Below are 23496 nucleotides of genomic sequence, written 5' to 3'. Positions count from 1 at the left end.
GTGTGGGTTGACTCACTTCAGTCATTAGAAAGAAACTTCTAGTCACGTAGTGTGCTTCTATACATACATAAAATTCGTTTTCCTTTGTTTTGTTAAAAAATTTAGTTATATTTATAGAAATGCTATAAGGTGGGTAAGCAAGTTTTATCACGTTTTTCATTCCAATATGATAGATATGTTACTGAATTTTAATAATGCGTGCTGTATTAGTCCTGTCGCCAGGGGGTACAACGGCCTCCTTAATTGAGATGGACTTACCCAAGTTTTTTTTATATATTTTGACCCGCAGAATACGAATTTTTTTAGTAACAGTTGATCCGGATGTCGGTAAGATTGTTATAGACAAAGAACTTGAGGAATTACAAAACAGCGATTACTCGCAAAACAAAACATCGTTTTGTATTTTTTGGGTCATTTTAAGCAAAAAATATTCCTACAAGTTTTTTCGTAGAATGCATAGTTTTCGAGATAACCGCGGTTGAACTTTCAAAAAATCGAAAAATTGCAATTTTTGAACCCGAATAACTTTGATTAAAAAATAAAGTATCAATTCTGCTTACTGCATTTGAAAGTTTAAGTCAAATTATATCGGTTTTGAATATTTGCATTGCTAAAAATTAATTTTTTTATTATTAAAACACATTATAAACACATAGTGTTTCCCGTGCCGAATACATGCGTTTTAACGCATTCTACGTAGAAATTGCATCGCTTGCACTTGTAGCTACTCTACCTACTCGTTCGATTTTAACTGAGAAATCATTGAAAACATCACTCACGCACTAGATGTTTATAGCTTTGTTTAACAATAAAATATTAAATTTTTAGCAATGCAAATAATCAAAACCGATATAATTTGACTTAAACGTTCAAATGCGGTAAGCAGAATTGCTACTTTATTTTTTAATCAAAAGTTATTCGGGTTCAAAAATTGCAATTTTTCAATTTTTTGAAAGTTCAACCGCGGTTATCTTGAAAACTATGCATCCTACGAAAAAACTTGTCAGAGCATTTTTTGCCTAGAATGACCCAAAAAATGCAAAAAGATGTTTTGTTTTGCGAGAAGTAATTCCTCAAGTTCTTTATCTATAACAATCTTATCGACATCCGGATCAACTGTTACTAAAAAAATTCGTATTCTGCGGGTCAAAATATATAAAAAAAAAACTTGGGTAAGCCCATCTGAATTAAGGAGGCCGTTGTACCCCCCTGGCGACAGGACTATATACCGTTTTATATCTTTTACATTAGAAATGACTAATTTTATTTGAAAAGATGTCTGTTGGGGTAAAGCGGTCGGGGCAAAACGGGACTATCCCATTCTATATTGCCACTACTTTACAGCAATTAAACTTTGTAAAAAGAACCTAACTAAAACTGAAACTAATAAAAAAGATCAAAGAAAACTAAAGAAGAAAACGAGATGGACACTGACTCATCAGAAGAAGATGAGAGATATTGTTGTTGTATCTACTGTGGATAATTTATTAATTTGCAGTCAACTGAAGGATGGGTAATGTATAGTGTCTGCCATGGATGGGCTCATAATTCCTAAGCAGGTGTTGAGGATGAAGAAGAAGGTGCTCATATTTGTGAACTCTGCCAGCCTGACTAAAATACATTCCCATTTTGCCCCGTAGCATTTCCCATTTTGCCCCGTAACCGGGGCAAAATGGGAATCTGGGACTGATAAGTTAAGTTCTTTATAACCAAATAACTAAGTAATTTACATTATAAATAAAGTAAGTTGTATGAACTTTAGTAGCAAGTGTTCCTGTCTGACTTTGTCATTTTTTAATACACGCTTTAATTTTCTTTCTATGATGTTTTCTTTCTTAAGTATCCCGTTTTGCCCCGGTCTCCCCTATTAAGGACCAGATTTTGTTATTGAGAGGGTTTTTGCGATCGCTGAAGACGAATACGCTATCAGGACCGACCACCGGAGTACCTGGTACGCAGGTTCACTGCTAAGGCACGTGACCCCAGAAAGATAGCATAACTTAGCAGCGACCTTGGGCACCAGGTAGTCCGGAGGTCCGTTCTGATGGATTATTCAGCAACCCAAAAAACTACCTAGTAATCTAATTGCATGCATTTAAGGACGAAAACCTTCGAAACTCCAGAAGATGACGTTCCTTAGCAGAGACCGTGGCACCAGGTGCTTGGGGGGACAGTTATGATGGCATATTTTAGTTCAGTAACCCCAAAAATCCCTCGTATAATCTGTTTGCATTGAGACGATGAGACGTGACCCTAGGCACCAGGTGCTACGTGTGTCGGTTCTGAAGGCGTATTCGTTTTCAGAAATCCCAAAAATCGCCCTAGTAATCTATTTGCATCAATTTAATGCCGAAAATCCTCGAGACTCCAGAAGATGTCGTGCCTTAGCAGTGACATTGAGCACAAGGTGTTCCCGAGATCGGTTCTGATGGCGCAGTTATGTTCAGCGACCTTAGCAACAAGATCAGGCTCTTAATATGCTTATTTTGGCATGACTGTGCACTTTTGGATGCATTTTATGTGCACTTTATTATTAAATTTTTATATAGTAGACCTTTTTCTGACATCATCCTGAATATTATGCAAAATGTTGAATGTCTCTAGGTGCTGTATTTCAAAATCGATTTATTCGTGCGTTTTTAGTGCTAAATTCTTTGGTATGAGATATGTGAATACTTTTTGTGCTACCTAGATATTCCAAATTATGTTCTACATTCCAGATAACACACTATTCAAGAATGACGAAGCTGACGTCATATCATATTTTTTAGGTCTATATTTCGTCTTTGCGCTTACTTTTCGGGCTGGATAGTTTAGACCACAGTATAAAGAGGGACAGTAGAACCACTCTCCGAAAAATTGGAAGTAAAATCTGTAGTCGCGCATGGCGACCGCGCAATGTTCTTAGTCGCTTTTGCCCCACTCTCACATTGCTAGTCGCAGAGAAACATACGGATTTTAACAGGGAAAACCCGCATCCACCACTGGTGTATTACCAATTAATACTGCCGGTATTACTTCTTGAGATCAAAGCGCCGACAGAGGAGTGGTTTTACTGTGGAACCTCTATATACCTACTGTGCTTAGGCGGTAGACTGTTTCTTTTGCACGCAGAAGGCCGGGAATCGAATCCGAGGGCATTTGTCACATCTAGATAATATTTTAAAAATCTGCATGTCCTACGTGCACGGGCGCCCATATAAAAATTTTTAGGGGGGCCAGACGTGAAGATGTTGCACATTATATTTTGTATACTTTGGATAATCATATATAGTTTAAATGCATCCGAAAAGCTAGGTGGGGCAACGGCCCCCCCTACCCATGGGTATGGGCCCCCATGCCTACGTGGACTCCGCTCGAATGGAATGCATACCTTGGGTAAAACGAGAGGTAATAATAGGCGGTTGAAGCGTATCACTGGTCCTGTTACCTTCATTGTATACCATATTATGCTCAAGAGATATTATAGTCAGTTCGCTGGACTCAGACACAACTGGCTAGTGATTTTAGTAAATAATTTTGCCACTTTTACCAAAATATTAAATAGTTAATAATTACTAAATAGTTAGTAATTTTGCCCATTTTGGCAAAATTTCCCAAAAACAAAAAAATTACCTACTAAAATCAAAAGCCAGTTGTGTCTGAGTTTAGCGAACAGACTATATCAGACACTATGTATTTTCTACTATAAAAAAAAACAAAATTCGAACAATACAGAGGACAATGGAACGGTCCATGTTGGGATTATTCCTAAGCGAGCTCGCACATCAAAACAATATCCTACATCGCATATAATATAATTATATAATGTTATATACAATGTATATAACATACATTGTGGAAAGATAGGCACTGAGTGTCACATCTGGTGAACGAAATTCCAGCGAAAACCAGATGTGACACTCAGTGTGTATCTTTTCGCAATGTAGGATATTGCTTTGGTGTGCGAGTCCCCTATAGTTTAAGAGCTAGTGAACTCTCCGACTACGGTCTTCCTGTAAGGCTAGAAATTTGTATAGTGATAATTCATAGCACACCAAGGCTAAAAACCATGACCTGGCAGGCATCAGCCCTGCACGTGTATCTACCAGGTGAATCGAAAAGTGTATAGTTATGGGAAAAAAAACTTTTTCCTGTAAAGTTCAAATTTACGTATGTGTTTAAGTAAGCCATTTAGAAGAAACGTGTACAATGACAGGCGATTCTGAACAGCATAAGACCTTGCCAGGCGAGGGGAAAGATTAAGGTTTTTTCCTAAAATGATTTTTTTTGCATCGAACCAAGTTTTTTTAGATTTTTTGAATCATTCCAAAGAGAAAAGTTTTTTAGTGAGTTTCTCTTAGGTTAATAATTTTTGACATATAAGCGATTAAAAATTTAAAAATTGCGAAGTCGGCTATTTTTAACCCTGAATCGGACATTTAACTGAAAATTTCAATGTTGCCAAGGTAGGTAGATATTCTTTAAACATCGATTGATGACATTCCGAAGAGTTTTTTGCAATACAATATCGAAAACCCCTTTGTTTTTTAATTGCTAACAAGCGGGCGCGATACTGTAGTATAAGTGAGGACGTTTGAGTTTGCATAAATTCACGATCTCGAGAATGGGCAAATTTGAATGGAAATCCTCAGACGATTTTTATTTTTAAATTAGGACTTTTTGGCATATATAAAATACTAGTGACGTCATCCATCTGAGCGTGATGATGTAATCGACGATTTTTTAAATGGGAGTTGGGGTCGTGTGATAGCTCATTCTAAAGATTATTTAATTCTCTATTCGGTAATACCATAATTCTTAACATAATTATTTATACAGGGTGTGCAAAAGGTATTCTTCTTTTTGTGTAAATTAATTTAATAATTTTTTTTGTACACCCTGTATAAACAATTATGTTAATGTTTATATTATCGAATAGAGAATTAAATAAGCTTTCAAATGAGCTATAACACAACCCCTATTCTCATTTAAAAAAATCATCGATTACGTCATCACGCCCAGATGGATGACGTCACTAGTAATATGTATATGTTAAAAAGTCCTAATTTAAAAATAAAAATCGACCTATCCAATGATTTTTCTTAAAATTTGCCCATTCTCGAGATAATGAATTTAAGCAAACTCAAACGTCCTCACTTATACTACAGTGTCGCACCCGCTTGATTAGCAATTAAAAGACAAAGGGGTTTTCGATATTATATTGCCAAAAACTCTTCGGGATTATATTAATCGATGTTTAAAGAATATCTACCTACCTTGGCAACATTGAAATTTCCAGTTAAATGTCCGATTCAGGGTTAAAAATGACCGATTTCGCAATTTTTAAATTATTAATCGCTTATATGTCAAAAACTATTAACCTAAGAGAAAAGTCACTAAAGACCAGTTCTGTTTAGAATGATTCAAGAATCCTAAAAAAACTTTGTTCGATGCAAAATAAATATTTTAGGAAAAAACCCTAATCTTTCCCCTCGCCTGGCAAGGTCTTATGCTGTTCAGAATCTCCTGTCATTGTACACATTTCTTCTAAGTGACTTACTCAAACACATACTTAAATTTGAACTTTACAGCACAAAGTTTTTTTCCCTTAACTATGCACTTTTCGATTCACCTGGTAGACACGTGCAGGGCTGATGCCTGCCAGGTCATGGTTTTTAGCCTTGATGTGCTATGAATTATCACTATACAAATTTCTAGCCTTACAGGAAGACCGTTACTCGGAGGGTTCACTAGCTTTTAGACTACTAAAAGACCGAATAACCAACACATAATTGCGCCGTAGATCGGGAGTATTCGACGCAATCAAAAGAATATCGACCTTATAATGGAACTGGTCAGGGCATGTTGCGCGAACGAAGGACGGCAGATGGACGAAACGTATTTTCGAGTGGAGACCCAGACAGCACGCATTTCGAAGTAAAGGACGACCACAAACAAGATGGACAGATGACCTGAAGCGGATATGTCAAAATTGGGTGCAAACGGCTTAGGACAGGAATTTGTGGGGTGAACTTCGGGAAGCCTATGTTCAGCAGTGGACAATTATAAGCTGAATGATGATGATGATACGGAGTGAGGCGTGGAAACTTTCTGAAGCTTCTTTAAGAAAACTTGAGGTCTTGGAGATGGGGTCTTACAGACGCATTTTGAGAATTTCATGAGTGGATCGTGCGATTATTAATTGTTGAGGTCATACGTAGAATGGGCAAGAAATGCGAGATTATTACCACAATCAAAGAGCCCAAATTGGAACATATTGGTCAAGTTATCAGAAATTATCAGTAGTAATGGCACAAGAGCTCTAAAATTATATATTAATTTTAGAGATCGAGTGCAATTTGTTGCGATTATTTCATGAATAAAACTGTTCAAAACCAAAATTTTATTGTAATTTATATATCTAAGTACAAATATTAGTACAATTATTAAACACACAGTTGTTATAAATATTTTACGGTTGAAAGTCATCACTTTTAAATTTTTAAAACATCAATTGTCATTAATGTCACTGAATGTATTTTTTCATAGCACAAAGGGCATCTGACGTAATATACTTGACGACGGGAAATTATCAGTAGTAATTGCACAAGAGCTCTAACATTCTATATTTATTTTAAAGATCGAGTGCAATTTGTTGCGATTATTTCATGAATAAAACTGTTCAAAACCAAAATTTTATTGTAATTTATTTATGTAAGTACAAATTAGTACAATTAAACACACAGTTGTTATAAATATTTTACGGTTGAAAGTCATCACTTTTATATTTTTTAAAACATTAATTGTCATTAATGTCACTAAATGTATTTTTTCATAGCAACGAAGGGCATCTGACGTAATATACTTGACGACGGGAAATTATCAAAAATTATCAATTTAATTTAGATTTCCGTAGCTTTCTATTGGTCAGAATCTCCTATGAATGAAATAATCAGTAGTAATTGCACAAGAGCTCTAAAATTCTATATTAATTTTAGAGATCGAGTGCAATTTGTTGCGATTATTTCATGAATAAAACTGTTGAAACCAAAATTTTATTGTAATTTATTTATGTAAGTACAAATTAGTACAATTAAACACTCAGTTTTTATAAATATTTAACGGTTGTTAGCCATCACTTTTATAATTTTTAAAACATTAATTGTCATTAATGTCACTGAATGTATTTTTTCGTAGCAACGAAGGGCATCTGACGTAATATACTTGACGACGGGCAATTATCAAAAATTATCAGTTAAATTTAGATTTCTGTAGCTTTCTATTGGTCAGAATCTCCTATGAATGAAATAATCAGTAGTAATTGCACAAGAGCTCTAAAATTATTGAATTTTTCCCGAGTGACACTTTGACAGTTTTAATTTCACGAGCAGAAGGCGAGTAAAATTATGTCAAAGTGTCACGAGGGCAAAAATTCTATATTAATTTTAGAGATCGAGTGCAATTTGTTGCGATTATTTCATGAATAAAACTGTTCAAAACCAAAATTTTATTGTAATTTATTTATGTACTTAAGTACAAATTAGTACAATCAAACACACAGTTGTTATAAATATTTGACGGTGGTTGAAAGTCATCACTTTTATAATTTTTAAAACACTAATTGTCATTAATGTCACTGAATGTATTTTTTCATAGCAACGAAGGGCATCTGACGTAATATACTTGACGACGGGAAATTATCAAAACTTATCAGTCTAATTTTGATTTCTGTAGCTTTCTATTGGTCAGAATCTCCTATGAATGAAATAATAAAAAATTATCAATTTAATTTAGATTTCTGTAGCTTTCTATTGGTCAGAATCTCCTATGAATGAAATAATCAGAAATATAGCTTGTTACAACTCATTCTTCAGGGCAAGGTATTTGTAAAAGAGAAGAAGAATATATTGGCTTCAAAAACTGAGAAAGTGGTTCAATACGTCTACAACAGAACTATTCCGAATAGCTGTAGTACATTAGTTGACGGTTTTTTCTGTAAATTTTAAAGAACCATTTGTATTGACATTAAATTTGGCATACGCATAGCCAACATGTCAAAGAAAAAAAGTGATATTGTGCCGATGTGTGCTTTTGCTTCTCGGGGGTGAAATACATACCTTCAAAATAAGTCCAAAATTCGATAAAATGCCTAAATCTAAGCAACTTTTATTCTATACAGTTTTTTCACCAAGTTAGTACTTTTCGAGTTATTTGCGAGTGAATATGTTCATCTTTCAACAAAACAAACACGTTTTTAGACAATTATTCGCAAATAATTCAAAAAGTAAGTATTTTATCGAAAAACCCGATGTTAGCAAAACATAGCTTGTAAAAAAGTAAAAAAAAATGGTGTATACATGAAGTCTCTAGACCTAGTAGAAGCAGAGTTATAGCTAAAGGAAAATAGGTTCATATTCGCCAAAGTTCAAATAAATATATTTCAACGTGAAATAACCAAAAAATGAAGCACTTTTTGGAAAAAACTCATTACAAATTTTTTAAAGAGTTTAAAAAACTTTATGTCCATTTTTATAAAGTAACAAATAGACTTCCGAACGGTAAGGTTGTATCCGAGACGTTCTTATCAAAGAGTAGTTAAATTAGTATATTATTAAGGATATTATTTATCGTGAGTGATGTCCGACGATCCAATTAAATGGTCGTTATGTTATCACGAAACCAGAAACCAAAAGTCGATTAATAAGTAAGTTTTTACTTTTATTTTTATTAAAAATAAAGGAACAATTATTATTTTAAAATGTTTCCTAATCAGACGCCAACTGAGGCAATATTAGTCCAGGTAAAGAACGTTTTATTTTCAGAAAATGCACAACGTTCGAAAAATGAACAAGCATTATATAATGCATGGGTTCAATCAGAAAATAATGTTCAAAAACTTAATATAGATAATCAGCGCCTAAATCAAATAATTATCACAATGGAGCAAAGATTAGCAAAGCTTGAGAATACCCAACAAGATATAGGGTCAACAGCAAGCGCCGATAAAACAAAAACCAAAACAGACAAATCTGAATATTTTATCGATGAAGAAGATTTAGCCAACGAAACGGAGTGGATAAGACAAGAGAACAGGAGGACCAAAAAACGCAAAATGGATATTTCATTATCTCCTCCCTCTCCAGAGAAAGCAACAGCTGTAAAGCAAATTCAAAAGCCAAAACTGCCACCTCCGGTTGTAGTAGAAGGTTTCGAAGATGCTGCCAACTTAAGTAAGACTCTAGTCGATGCTAGTATTAAATTCACCATGAAAATAGTAAACAGTGAAGTCATAAAAATAAATACACCCGACAGTAATGAGTATAGAAAACTAATAAACAGTTTAAACACGAGTAAACTTTCCTATCACACATATGAAAATAAACAAGAAAGACCAATCAGAGTAATGGTTAAGAAACTGCATCATTCCTATCAGCCTAATGACATAGTAAAGGAGCTACAAAGAAGAGGATATAAAGCTATACAAGCTGATAAGAAATTGAAGTGGAGAACTAAAAAACCTCTTGATATGTTCATCCTGACGTTCACGCAAGATGAAGATATAAACAAAATCTTTGTAATAACTGACATTTTGAGCATGAGAGTAGAAATTGAACCACTAAGGAGCTTGAAGCTGGTACCACAGTGCAAAAGATGCCAGGCCTATGGTCATACCTGGAAATATTGTAATAAGGAACCAAGATGTGTTAAATGCATCGGTAAGCACCTTACCAAAGATTGTCAGAAACCACTAAAAGAGGAACCAAAGTGTATCCATTGTGGTGAAAATCATCCTGCAAGCTACCGAGGATGTTATGTAGCCAAAAAAATACAAAAGCTGAGAAATCAGAGAACAAATAAGGCCAGTCTACCAAAACCACCACAAAGGGTCAATGAGAAGGAAAAGCCAAAAGCACAAAACGTCACTGCAAATAGAAAATACAGTGATGTAGTTAATAATGTAAAACAAACGGACCAAGAATTGGAAACCGAGAATACATTGAAAATAATAATAGAAAAACTCATCAAGATAGATGACAAAATAACACAAATAGATATACGCGTTACTAGGCTGGAACATAGCGCTAAAGGAGCTATACCGAAAATTCGAAATGGCTAAGCAACTACGAATCATGGAATGGAATGCCAATGGGCTTCTACAACATAAAAATGAACTGCAAACTATCCTAGATACAGAAGAAGTTGATTTATGTCTCATAGCTGAAACACATTTCACGAAACAATCTTTTATAAAGCTTAGAGGATACAGGGTATACCACACTATACATCCTGACAATGCAGCCAAAGGAGGCAGCGCACTAATAATAAAAGATAACATTGAACATTATGAGGAGCTAAAATATGAAACAGAACACATACAAGCAACTACGGTATGTGTCAAACTCAAAACTAATTGCGAAGTTAATGTAAGCTCAATTTATAGCCCCCTAGGCATTCCATTAAAAAAGAACAGTATGTAGAATACTTGAAAAGTTTGCGAAAAAGATATATCATCGGAGGTGACTTTAATGCAAAGCACACCCAATGGGGATCAAGATTAACAACAACTAAAGGAAAAGAGTTACTGGCAGCCATAAAAGAACAGAAATGTGAAGTAATATCAACAGGTAGACCGACTTATTGGCCAACAGATACAAACAAAATACCGGACTTAATTGATTTCTTTGTTATTAAAAATATTTCATCCAACTATGTAGATATTAATGAAGGTTGGGATATGAATTCAGATCATTCACCCATAATACTCACTGTGAGTGACACGATTATCAGAAAGGATTGTAACCCAATACTAACAAATAAACTAACAGACTGGGAAAGTTTTAGATCAATCCTTGAAGATAGAATTGAACTAGCAGTACCATTAAAAAAACTTGAACAACTAGATGAGGAAGTTGAGTTGCTTGTACAAAATATACAAAAATCAGCATGGGAAAGTACTCCTACTATAAGATCAAACGTCAAAGGAAACAACTATCCGAAAGAAATTAAAAAGTTAATTAAAGAGAAAAGAAAACTTAGAAGGAAGTGGCAACAAACCAGAGCACCCCAAGATAAAACAAATTTAAACAATGCTAGTCAAAAACTTAAAAGAGAGATTCAAAATATAAAAAATGAGTCAATCAGTTATTACCTGAGAGAGTTGACGGATAATAGTAGCACAGAGTACTCTCTATGGAAAGCTACAAAAAGGCTAAAAAGACAAGTAACCCATTCTCCACCCATTAAACTAGAAGATGGTAGCTGGGCTAGAAGTAATGAGCAAAAGGCAGAGAGATTTGCCACATATTTAGAAAATACATTTAAACCGCATGATGACCAAAATAATGATCAAATATCGATAGAGCCTAATCAGACAGAGGAGAGAATCAGACCAACATCCCCGAAGGAAGTAGCTGATGAAATAAAAGACAATATAAATCCTAAGAAGGCACCAGGATATGATCTAATTACTGGAGAATTACTAAAAAACCTGCCTCGTAAAGCCATAGTCAAATTGACCAACATCATCAATGCTGCATTTAGATTGAGATATGTTCCAAAGTTATGGAAAATAGCTGAGGTTATAATGATACCAAAACCAGGAAAATCACCAAATGAAGTGTCTTCATATAGACCATTATCACTTTTACCAGTGATGTCGAAGCTTTTTGAGAAACTTCTGCTAAAAAGAATAAAACCAATAATAGAAGAGAAAAAAATGATTCCAAACCACCAATTTGGCTTCAGAAATAAACATTCTACGATTGATCAGGTACACAGAATGACTAACATAATTGAGAAATCATTAGAAGAAAAGAAAGTCTGTTCTACAATCTTTTTAGACGTAGCTAAGGCCTTCGACAAAGTTTGGCATGAAGGTTTAGTCTACAAACTCAAAATTCTTATGCCTAAACAATATTCAGAAATTTTACAATCATATATATCTGACAGATATTTCAGAATTAAGCAAGAAGACGTGTACAATGATCTAAAAGAAATCAGAGCAGGAGTCCCTCAAGGAAGCGTATTAGGTCCTGTTCTCTACCTGTTATACACATACGATATACCTGAAATGGAAAATGATACTATAGCCACATTTGCAGATGACACCGCTATCTTAGCAGTAGGTGATACCAGCGAAGAAGCAGCAGAAAAATTACAGTTGGCAATCAATAAAATACACAACTGGACTAAAAAATGGAAAATCAAATTAAATGAATCTAAATCTATTCATGTCAATTTTACAAATAAAAAAATCGAAAACATTCCAATTAGAATAAATGATGCCCAAATACCATATGCATCTTCTGCAAAATATTTAGGTATCACACTTGATGCAAGGCTTCGCTGGAAAGTCCACATTAAAAAGAAAAGGGAAGAATTAGGTATCCGTTACAAAAAAATGTATTGGCTGATGGGAAGAAACTCTGCATTGTCCACATATAACAAAATACTTTTATACAAACAAATACTTAGACCAGTATGGATGTATGGTTGCCAACTCTGGGGCTGTGCCAATTCAAGTAATATTCAGATTATCCAGAGATTCCAGAATAAAGTATTACGGAACATCGTTGATGCTCCTTGGTATATCCGAAATGTCGACCTCCACAAGGATCTTGAGATGGAAGATGTAGAAAAAGTTATCAAGAAGATGGCAGGTAGTCACGAACAACGGCTCCATAGTCATGTAAACATCGAGGCCATCCAGCTCCTCGATAATACTGGGCTAGAAAGAAGACTCAAACGAAGAAAACCATTTGAGTTAGTGTAAAGTGTTAGTGTAAAAGCAGAGCATAGTGTTGTATTGTGTGTTAGTTTTAGTATTAAAATTTCATACTTGTTAAAAAAAATAAGAGGACACCATAGGGTTAAGATCTTAGATTATGTATCATTTAGTAATATAAGTTAAAGAAGAACTGATAATTGGTCAACTGATGACCAGATTTCAGTAGTCTAAACACAGCATGTGTTTAATAATAAAAAAAAAAAAATTTATAAAAAAATATTCTGCCATCAAATGTGAGCAAGTTACGCTCAAAATACAGTTGGTCCGTTTTGATTTGGCATAAAAAAATCGGGAAAATCACCCCCTAATTAACAAATTAAATAGAATTAATCGTTACTGCTTCACATGTTGCTTTATTTATGCTGTGTCTATATGATCTGTAAATTTCATCGATACAACGTGCTTATTTTTGAAAAAAAAAATGGTTTTAAAATAAAATTTTTAATTTTGAAAAAATGCTCTTTTTCAAAATAACTTAATAATTAGTAATACCAAATATCTCAAGAAGTAATAAAATGTACGTTTTGCTTTTCTTAATACTTTGGACTTTTTGTTTTCCTGTTAGACAAAAATCGGTTATGCTATGGTTGTTCAAATTTTGCATACACTCGGGATTAGTGACTCGTTCAAGCTATTTTAACTACAGCCTTTTCAAGAATAAGCACTTTGAGCAGCTGCGACTTTCAGATCGTATAAAGAATAAATAAGTAAAGTAACTTGTGAAGCGGTAACGATTAATTTTATTTGATATGCTAATTAGGGGGTGTTTTTGGCGATTCTTTTTACCAAAAAATAACCAACAATATTTTCAGCATAACTCACTTACTTTTAAGGTTGGAAGTTTTTTTAAAAAACAAGAATAAACCTTTTTTTAAACACTTTAAAAAAGTTGAAATGAGTGTTCCCTGAAAAGTGTTCCGTTTTTTGGTTATTTCTAGATGAAATATTCGATTTGGAATTTGACGAATAAGAACCTACTTTTCATTAGCTACAACTTTGCTTGTACTGGGTCTACAGACTTAATATACGCACCATTTTGTTCATTTCTTTATAGGCTATATTTTTATTAAGAATATTGTTTTCGACAAAGTACTTACTTTTTGAGTTATTTGCGAAAAACCGTCTAAAAACGTGGTTATTTTGTTTAAAAATGAACAAATTCACTCGCAAATAACTCGAGAAGTATTGACTTAGTGAAAAAACACTATAGAACAAAAATTGCTTAGAATAAGCCGGTTTATCGAATTCCGAATTTTTTTGGACATATACTTTTTCACCCCCGAGAAGGGGTGAAAGTCACCCCCAGGGCAAAAGCACACATCGGCACAATATCACTTTTTTCTTTGACTTGTTAGCTATGTGTATGCCAAATTTAATGTCAATCCAAGCGGTTCTTTAAAATTTAGAGGATTTGCAATATTTTACCGTTAAAGAACGTACTACTGGAAGCAAAGTCAGGATATATCCGGAACGGATAGGCACCGTAAGAAGAAGAAGAGAAAGCAAGCAGACTACGCCACGATAATCATAAAGCAGCACTAGTGGTAAAATTGTACTATTATTTTTGTTCTGGTAATGCATAGAAAAAAATAATCAAAAAAATTCGGCATGGTTACACTCTGATGGATTCAAATGGGTCAAATATACTGCTCGTCAAAAGTTAGGGATATAGAAAATTATGCTGATTTTCATAGTTGATTTTTCGCGAACAGACGGATTCCGCTATCTTTTTTATTTTAGACTTTTTTTTAGTATTTACACAATTGTGCAAAGGTTTACTCAAACTTATTTTTTGCACGTATACCGGGTGGAAGAAAAAAATATATTTGTGTTAAGTTTGAGACACCCTGTAGGGATAACGAGGTACAAATGTGAGTATACATCAGAATAATATTGTAGTCTTATATTTTGTGAATATGCTGTTGTTTGAATGCCCCTGATATCTTTAGAAACAAAAAAATAGACGGTTTTTTAATTTAACATGTGTTTTAACCGAAACAATAGTTTGAGACACCTTGTAGGGAGAAAAAGGAACAAAGGTGAGTATATCCCGATATTTTGTTGTAGTCTCATATTTTTTCAATATTTTATTTTTTAATTTCTCTGATATCTTTAATAACAAAGAAACTAGACGGTATTACTCTTTAATATGTTTTTCTATGTTTCACATGTGTGATGTGACGCATGTCGTCAGTTAAAACACATATTAAAGAGTAATATCGTCTAGTTTCTTTGTTATTAAAGATATCAGAAAAATTAAAAAAATAAAATATTCACAAAATATGAGACTAAAACAAAATATCGCGGTATACTCACCTTTGTTCCTTTTTCTCCCTACAGGGTGTCTCAAACTTTTGTTTCGGTTAAAACACATGTTAAATTACAAAAACGTCTATTTTTTTTACTTCTAAAGATATCAGGGACATTCAAAAAACAAAATGTTCACAAAACATAAGACTACAATACGATTTCGATATATACTACCATTTGTACCTCGTCCTCCCTACAGGGCGTCTCAAACTTAACATAAGAAAAACATTTCTTTTCTTCCACCCGGTATAAGTACAAAAAATAAGTTTGAGTAAATCTTTGCATAACTGTGTAAATACTAAATAAAAGTCTAAAATAATAAAAAAAATTAGCGGAATCCGTTAATCTGTTAATCCGAAAAAATCTACTATAAAAATTCAGCAGAATTTTCTATATCCCTAACTTTTGACGAGCAGTTTATTATGTGCGTCCATAAAGTAACGCATAAATTCGTTATTTTGTAAACCGGCGACTTTAAGGAAAAATCCCGAAACAGGTCGATTTTCATTTTTAAATTACGATGTTAATCGATGATTTTTTTAAATGAGAATAGGGGTCATCTGATAGCTCATTTGAAAGGGTATTCAATTCTCCATTCACTGATGTAAACATTAACATAATTATTTATACAGGGTGTTCAAAAAACATTTTTTTAATTAAAATAATTGAGGCAAAAAGAAGAATGTATGTAATTTATTTAATTCAAAATGCGTTTTACTACTGTCAGAAAACAGAAAAAAAATTTATTTGACAAATAAACATTGATTTTCGCTTAAACGAAATGGTCAAACTGGCAAGAGGCAAGTGCGGCACAGCTTTAACATTGAATTTAAGCGAAAAACAATAATTATTTGTCAAATAAACACTTTTTTTCCTGTTTTCTAACAATATTAAAACGTATTATAAATTAGATAAATTACATACAGTGGAACCTCGATAACTCGGATTAATCGGGACCTCGGCCGATCCGGGTTATCGAAAATCCGAGATAGCCGGAGAATATGGTAAAAATTAATAAAATACGGTATACTTACAGATAAACTCCGTTAGAATTGAAATAACATGAAATATATGTATAAATATGCACAGTACCTACACATCAAAATTACTGAAAAAAAAACACCAAACACAAACGTAAGCAAACGGAAGCGAACAATACAAGACACACAATACAGTCACAACGATGTAATGTTATTTAAGAACAGTGAAAACTAAAGACCATTGTTTATAAAAGAATTTTTTAAATAGTATTTCCTAAACAATGCTAAGACAGTTTGAAATAAAAAGGGAATAGGTACTACACACAGGTGCCTGTTGTTTCTGCGGCGTGTGCTATGAGTCATTTTTACTATCGACTATCGTATAGTTCAAATTACACACATACACATCTCTCAAATATTATATTACATACATTTTTATTGTTGAAAGGTTTGTCTGATAATTAACTATTTTGATGGGAAATAAGCCACAATTAAATTGAAAAATAATTTTATTAACGTTTCGACGCCCAAATCGGGTCGTTGTCAAAATACAAAATATTGAAAATCAAAATGTTTATCTGATGAAAATCGGTCCGGGTTAGCCGGACTTCCGGGTTATCGGGGGCCGACTTATCGGGGTTCCACTGTACATTCTTTTTGTTAAAAAAAAAAAATAAAAATGTGTATCATTTTTAATTTTTATTCGGTTGCGATGCGAAGGCAAACCAATCTTACTTTTTAATTAGAATACGGAGTGCAGTCCAGTTCCTTTAACCGCGATTTTCTGCTCTTATTGGAGCTTCATCAGAAGAAACGTAGGCACTGTTCTCCATACTCCAACTAAATTGCATCGAGAGGTTTTCCCACACATCGCAACCAAATGGATGATAATAGGTGGCTAGCGCCATCTGGCAATTGAAAGACGAAGCAAGTTTTCAATCCTAATAGTAAATTAATAATATTGAAAAATATTAAAAATCACTAAAAGATTTTTAAATTGAAAACTTATTGGTACATTTTCATGGTAACACCTCCAAGACTTCTATAATTTGCAAGTCATATGGATGCTGCAGTGAAGACGAGAGGGAAGGAATTCTACACTTTGCAATTCACATCCCCCGTCTGCAGCCGGCAAAGTTCCAACTGAAAGATGCACCTGGTTACTCTACGGAGTAGAGTGTAGAGTGCAAAATAAAATAAAAATGTGTACCATTTTCATTCGGTTGCGATGCGAAGGCAAACCAATCTTACTTTTTAATTAGAATACGGAGTGCAGTCCAGTTCCTTTAACCGCGATTTTCTGCTCTTATTGGAGCTTCATCAGAAGAAACGTAGGCACTGTTCTCCATACTCCAACTAAATTGCATCGAGAGGTTTTCCCACACATCGCAACCAAATGGATGATAATAGGTGGCTAGCGCCATCTGGCAATTGAAAGACGAAGCAAGTTTTCAATCCTAATAGTAAATTAATAATATTGAAAAATATTAAAAATCACTAAAAGATTTTTAAATTGAAAACTTATTGGTACATTTTCATGGTAACACCTCCAAGACTTCTATAATTTGCAAGTCATATGGATGCTGCAGCGAAGACGAGAGGGAAGGAATTCTACACTTTGCAATTCACATCCCCCGTCTGCAGCCGGCAAAGTTCCAACTGAAAGATGCACCTGGTTACTCTACGGAGTAATACGAAAATAAAATAAAAATGTGTACCATTTTTATTCGGTTGCGATGCGAAGGCAAACCAATCTTACTTTTTACTTAGAATACGGAGTGCAGTCCAAATCGCGGTTAAAGGAACTGGACTGCACTCCGTATTCTAATTAAAAAGTAAGATTGGTTTGCCTTCGCATCGCAACCGAATAAAAATGGTACACATTTTTATTTTATTTTCGTATTACTCTGTAGAGTAACCAGGTGCATCTTTCAGTTGGAACTTTGCCGGCTGCAGACGGGGGATGTGAATTGCAAAGTGTAGAATTCCTTCCCTCTCGTCTTTACTGCAGCATCCATATGACTTGCAAATTATAGAAGTCTTGGAGGTGTTACCATGAAAATGTACCAATAAGTTTTCAATTTAAAAATCTTTTAGTGATTTTTAATATTTTTCAATATTATTAATTTACTATTAGGACTGAAAACTTGCTTCGTCTTTCAATTGCCAGATGGCGCTAGCCACCTATTATCATCCATTTGGTTGCCATGTGTGGGAAAACCTCTCGATGCAATTTAGTTGGAGTATGGAGAACAGTGCCTACGTTTCTTCTGATGAAGCTCCAATAAGAGCAGAAAATCGCGGTTAAAGGAACTGGACTGCACTCCGTATTCTAATTAAAAAGTAAGATTGGTTTGCCTTCGCATCGCAACCGAATAAAAATGGTACACATTTTTATTTTATTTTCGTATTACTCCGTAGAGTAACCAGGTGCATCTTTCAGTTGGAACTTTGCCGGCTGCAGACGGGGGATGTGAATTGCAAAGTGTAGAATTCCTTCCCTCTCGTCTTCACTGCAGCATCCATATGACTTGCAAATTATAGAAGTCTTGGAGGTGTTACCATGAAAATATACCAATAAGTTTTCAATTTAAAAATCTTTTAGTGATTTTTAATATTTTTCAACATTATTAATTTACTATTAGGATTGAAAACTTGCTTCGTCTTTTTGTTTCAATTATTTTAATTAAAAAATGTTTTTTTGAACACCTTGTATAAATAATTATGTTAATGTTTATATTATGGAATAGAGAATTGAATACCCTTTCAAATGAGCTATCACATGACCCCTATTCTCATTAAAAAAAAATTATCGATTACGTCATCACGCCCAGATGGATGACATCACTAGTATGAAATATATGCCAAAAAATCGGAAATTAAAAATAAAAATTGACCTGTGTTGGGATTTTTCCTTAAAGTCGCCGGTTTACGAAATAATAAATTTATGCGTTACTTTATGGAGGCACTGTATAGCATATTTTTTTATTGACAGCATTAATTGGATGGGTACGTAGTTTCGGCTCCAATGCTGTTTAAATGGGATTAATTTTTTTCGAATCCTGAGAAAACTAATAAGTATTTTTGAAAATTTTAAACGCAGAATAAAAGCTTACGTTCTTACCGAGGGCCGAAAGTCCCTGAAAACTTCTGTAATGTTTATTTTAATAAGTTACAGGGGTGACAAACTATTAGAAAATGTAGTGTGATTTTTAATTTCAAATATCTCATTCAAAAGAAACTTTTTATTTATTCTAAGGGACTTTCGGCCCTCGATAATAATTTAGTCTTTCGTTCTGCGTTTAAATTTTTTAAAAATATTTATTAGTTTTTTCAGGATTCGAAAAAAAAAAAGTGGACACCATGTTCGTGATAATTGTTTCCAAATCGAACTTTCGCTATCTTTGTTATACAACGCACCGAGTCGAATAGATTAATGGTGACCAGACAGTGACAATTTTAAATATTTGACATGGCATCGGGAATATCTTGAGTTGTTAATTAAATAATATTGATAGTGTATTTGATAATATTTGGTTTAAGACGTGAACTTAATAAAAAGTTATTAATTGTTTATTATTTATGGAAGATCCAAGCAGAGAATACAGCAGGATATATACTGTGATCCAAGTGTTTTGTTGTTAAAGAAGTTCAAAATTGTAAGCGTTTCATAATAACAATATATTATTAAAAAAATCACTTTATCACTTTTCCTCTTTTATCGATTGAGTATTAGTTTTTGTTGTACAGTATATAAATTATTACAACCACTAAATACATAGTTAGTGAACAAATTATCATAATATATTAATTAACTGAATTAATGATGTAATTATACAAGTAACAGTTATTAAAGAACATTCAAAAGCCATCTCTTTAAAGTTAATGATGACATTTGTCAAGTAATGTTTACATATCCATACCAGTGAGAATTTTACTACACGTAATTTGCCGTGCAAGACAGAAAACGTAGGGATAGCCGTAAAATATTTGCGCCCATGCCCTTAAACAAAAAATTACAAACAAATTATTTGATAGAATCAGGTGCGTTAATACGATTAGTTAGTTAGTTATGTTAGTTCTTATACATGATACCAAGGCTTAAAATCATATTTACCTAACAACCCTTGTCTTTGGAGTTGTTGTATCTGCCAAAATCATGCCTGCTATAAGAGATACTGTACCAAACGATCCAGTCAAGACTGACGGCATTGATGTTGCAATAAAAAACCAAGGTGAAATATTTTCAAAATGCGCAACCAATGTATTTAGAGCATTTGATACTGTAAGCCCTAAAAATGATAAAGTATGATAATGATCGTATTTGAGGGGTATTGGTGCTGTGTTCTGATTAATTATACTTTGGTATCCACATAAATCATTACTTAGTTAGACAATCGGATAACTAAAGGCGCATTCTCACGGTTCGATTTTAGTTGATCAACTTTAGTGGATCCACTAAAATCGTCGAATGATAATAGCTGTAAGAACATATGTTTCAATTTTAATTGGTCAACTTTTGTCGATTCAACAAAAGATTGATCAAGTCAATAGAAGACACACTACCACCATCATTAGAATGCGCACGGGCCATTGTTTAATAAAACAACGTCTGTATAAAATGAATATAAAAGATAATCCTTTTTGTGAATGTGGTCGTCTCGAGGATCTAAACCATATCTTTTTTGAATGTCCGATTAATGTGATTCCTAATTTTGATCATCATCATCATTCTCTTTGTCTTATCCCTATGCGGGGTCGGCTTCCCTAATTGCATTTGTCCATACAGTTCTATCTTGGGTCATATTAATATTAATCTCCTTTACCAACATATCCTGCCTAATCGTCTTCTTTGGTCTTCCTCTGCTACTCCTTCCAGGAATATGCACTTCAGCAATTCTTTGTATTGGGTAATTAGCGTCTCGACGTTGAACATGACCAAACGATCTCAACCTATGCTCTCTCATTTTGGCATCAATTGGTGCCACACCTAGACTTCCCCTAATATACTCATTTTTAATTTTATCTTTTTTGTCACTGCACTCATCCATCTAAGCATTCTCATTTCCGCCACATGCACTCGTTGTTTCTCTTTCTTTTTCACTGCCCAACATTCAGTTCCGTACATCATAGCCGGTCTTATGGCTGTTTTATAGAATTTTCCCTTCAACTTCATTGGACTATTCCTGTCACACAGCACACACTCGCTTCCTTCCACTTCATCCATCCAGCCCTAATTCTACTGCATGCATCTCCATCTATGTCTCCATTACTCTGTAATACCGATCCCAGGTTCTTAAAAATATTGCTTTTTACAATCAGTTCACCATCCAAAGATACCATTTTATTTGTAGTAACTCCATCTTTAAATGAACATTGCAAATACTCTGTCTTTGGCCTACTAAGTTTTAAACCTTTTTCCTCCAGAGCTTATCTCCACTGTTCCAGTTTTTGTTCTAAGTCTCTTTTACTATTTCCTACTAACACGACATCATCAGCATACATTAAGCACCATGGAATGTTACCCTGTAGTTTCGCTGTTATCTGGTCCAAAACTAATGAGAATAAATAAGGACTAAGCACCGAGCCTTGGTGCAATCCTACTTTCACATGAAATTTATCAGTCTCTCTCACTCCTGTCCTAACACTAGTCGTTACTCCCTCATACATATTCCTCACAATCTTTACATATTCACCAGGGACTCCTTTCCTATTAAGTGCCCACCACAGAATCTCTCGAGGAACTCTATCATATGCTTTCTCAAGATCAATGAATACCATATGAGCGTTTGTTTCTTTACTCCTGTATTTTTCCATCAACTGCCTTATAATGAAAATTGCATGTGTTGTTGATCTGGCCTGCATAAAGCCAAATTGATTTTTGGATATTTCGGTCTCTTCACGTATCCGTCTATCAATAACTCTTTCCCATATTTTCATGGTGTGGCTAAGCAGTTTTATAGCCCTGTAGTTTGTACATTGTTGTATATCTCCCTTGCTTTTGTAGACAGGTACTAGTATACTGCTTCTCCATTCGTCTGTCATTTGTCCAACTTCCATAATTCTATTAAATAAACTTGCTAGCTACTTTGTTCCTTTCTCTCCTAATGCTCTCCATACTTCCCCAGGAATATCATCTGGTCCTACCGCTTTTCCTTTCTTTATTTTTTGAAGCGCTTGAGTCACTTCCTCGTTTGTTATTTTGGTGACCATTGCTTCTACTGTCTCCGTTGACTCTACAGGCTGTCTGTCAAATTCTTCATTTAATGAGCTGTCAAAGTACTTTCTCCATCTCCTTTTGACATCCTTTTCGTGAACTAGTATTTTATTATTTTCATCTCGGATACATCTAATCTGATTAAAATATTTTGGTTTCTTTGCTCTCTGTTGGGCTATTTTATATATCTTCGTTTCGCCTTCCCAAGTTGATCGTATAGGTTTGAATACGCTTCTGCTTTGGCTTTTGCTACTGCTACTTTCGCTTCCTTTTTCGCCACCATATAGTTTTGAAGATCTGTGTCGGATCTGGTTTCTTGCCACATTTTATATAATTTTCCCTTCTCTTTTATTTTTCCTTGTAATTCGTTTGACCACCACCAAGTCTCTTTATCCTCAAACTTTTTTCCGGACGTTTTTCCAAGTATTTCAATAGCAGTCTCTCTAGTACTACTGGCCATTTTTGTCCAAATTGTATTAGGGTTTCCTTTCATGTTCCAACAAATTTTGTCTACTATTCTTTCCCTGAATAGGCATTCCTTCTCATCTTTTAGCATCCACCACTTTATTTTTTGTGGTCCTCCCCGATATTTTGGTTTAGCTTCCCTTTTTACTTCAATGTCCAGAACAAGCAGCTTATGTTGTTGGCTTACTGTCTCACTAACTATTACCTTGCAGTCCTTGCATTCACGTATGTCTTATCATGAAAGACTGTTTCCTTATCATGAAATAGTCTATTTGGGATTGATGTTGTCCACTTTTTACGTTATAAGATGAGTTTCTCTCTTTTTAAAGAATGTGTTAACAATCGCCAGGTCTAGTGCTGTTGCTAATTCAAGCATATCATCTTGAGCTTCATTTGTAGATCCAAAGACCGTAGTATTGCTTCGTATCCTGCCTTGGCTTGGTGATTCGTATCCTGCCTTGCCGTGATTCCTAATTTTGATATATACACAAAATTCATTTCCATGAACTTCAAAACACCGCTCTCTATATACAATACTCTAAGTTCCTTAATGGAAGAATCAGTCAATGGAATTATGCGTTTTCTGGCAATTAACCAAATAAGCTTGTAAACTGCAATGCGTTTTCTAGCAATTAACAAAGTAAGCTTACAAATTGCAAGGCTCAACTGTTTATATGTATTCGTGGTATATAAATATGTTGCTATTTGTCATTTAATTTATGTTTCAATCATACTTAACCTGACCCAATCAATTT

General features: G+C 34.1%; 1 protein-coding gene across 1 annotated transcript in view; it reads right to left on the bottom strand.

Moving 5' to 3' along the window:
• The window catches only part of LOC114324742 (proton-coupled folate transporter), an 87220-nt gene that overhangs the window by 49212 nt on the left and 14512 nt on the right, over positions 1-23496 (bottom strand). The window contains exon 3 of the mRNA XM_028272574.2: positions 20177-20351. Coding sequence (XP_028128375.1) covers positions 20177-20351 — 175 coding nt within the window. The remainder of the gene's footprint in view (positions 1-20176; positions 20352-23496) is intronic.

This window comes from Diabrotica virgifera, chromosome 1, assembly GCF_917563875.1.
Source record: "Diabrotica virgifera virgifera chromosome 1, PGI_DIABVI_V3a".
Classification (NCBI taxonomy): domain Eukaryota; kingdom Metazoa; phylum Arthropoda; class Insecta; order Coleoptera; family Chrysomelidae; genus Diabrotica; species Diabrotica virgifera.
The sequence above is the reverse complement of the archived record's forward strand: the minus strand, read 5'-3'. Positions and strand labels throughout refer to the sequence as shown.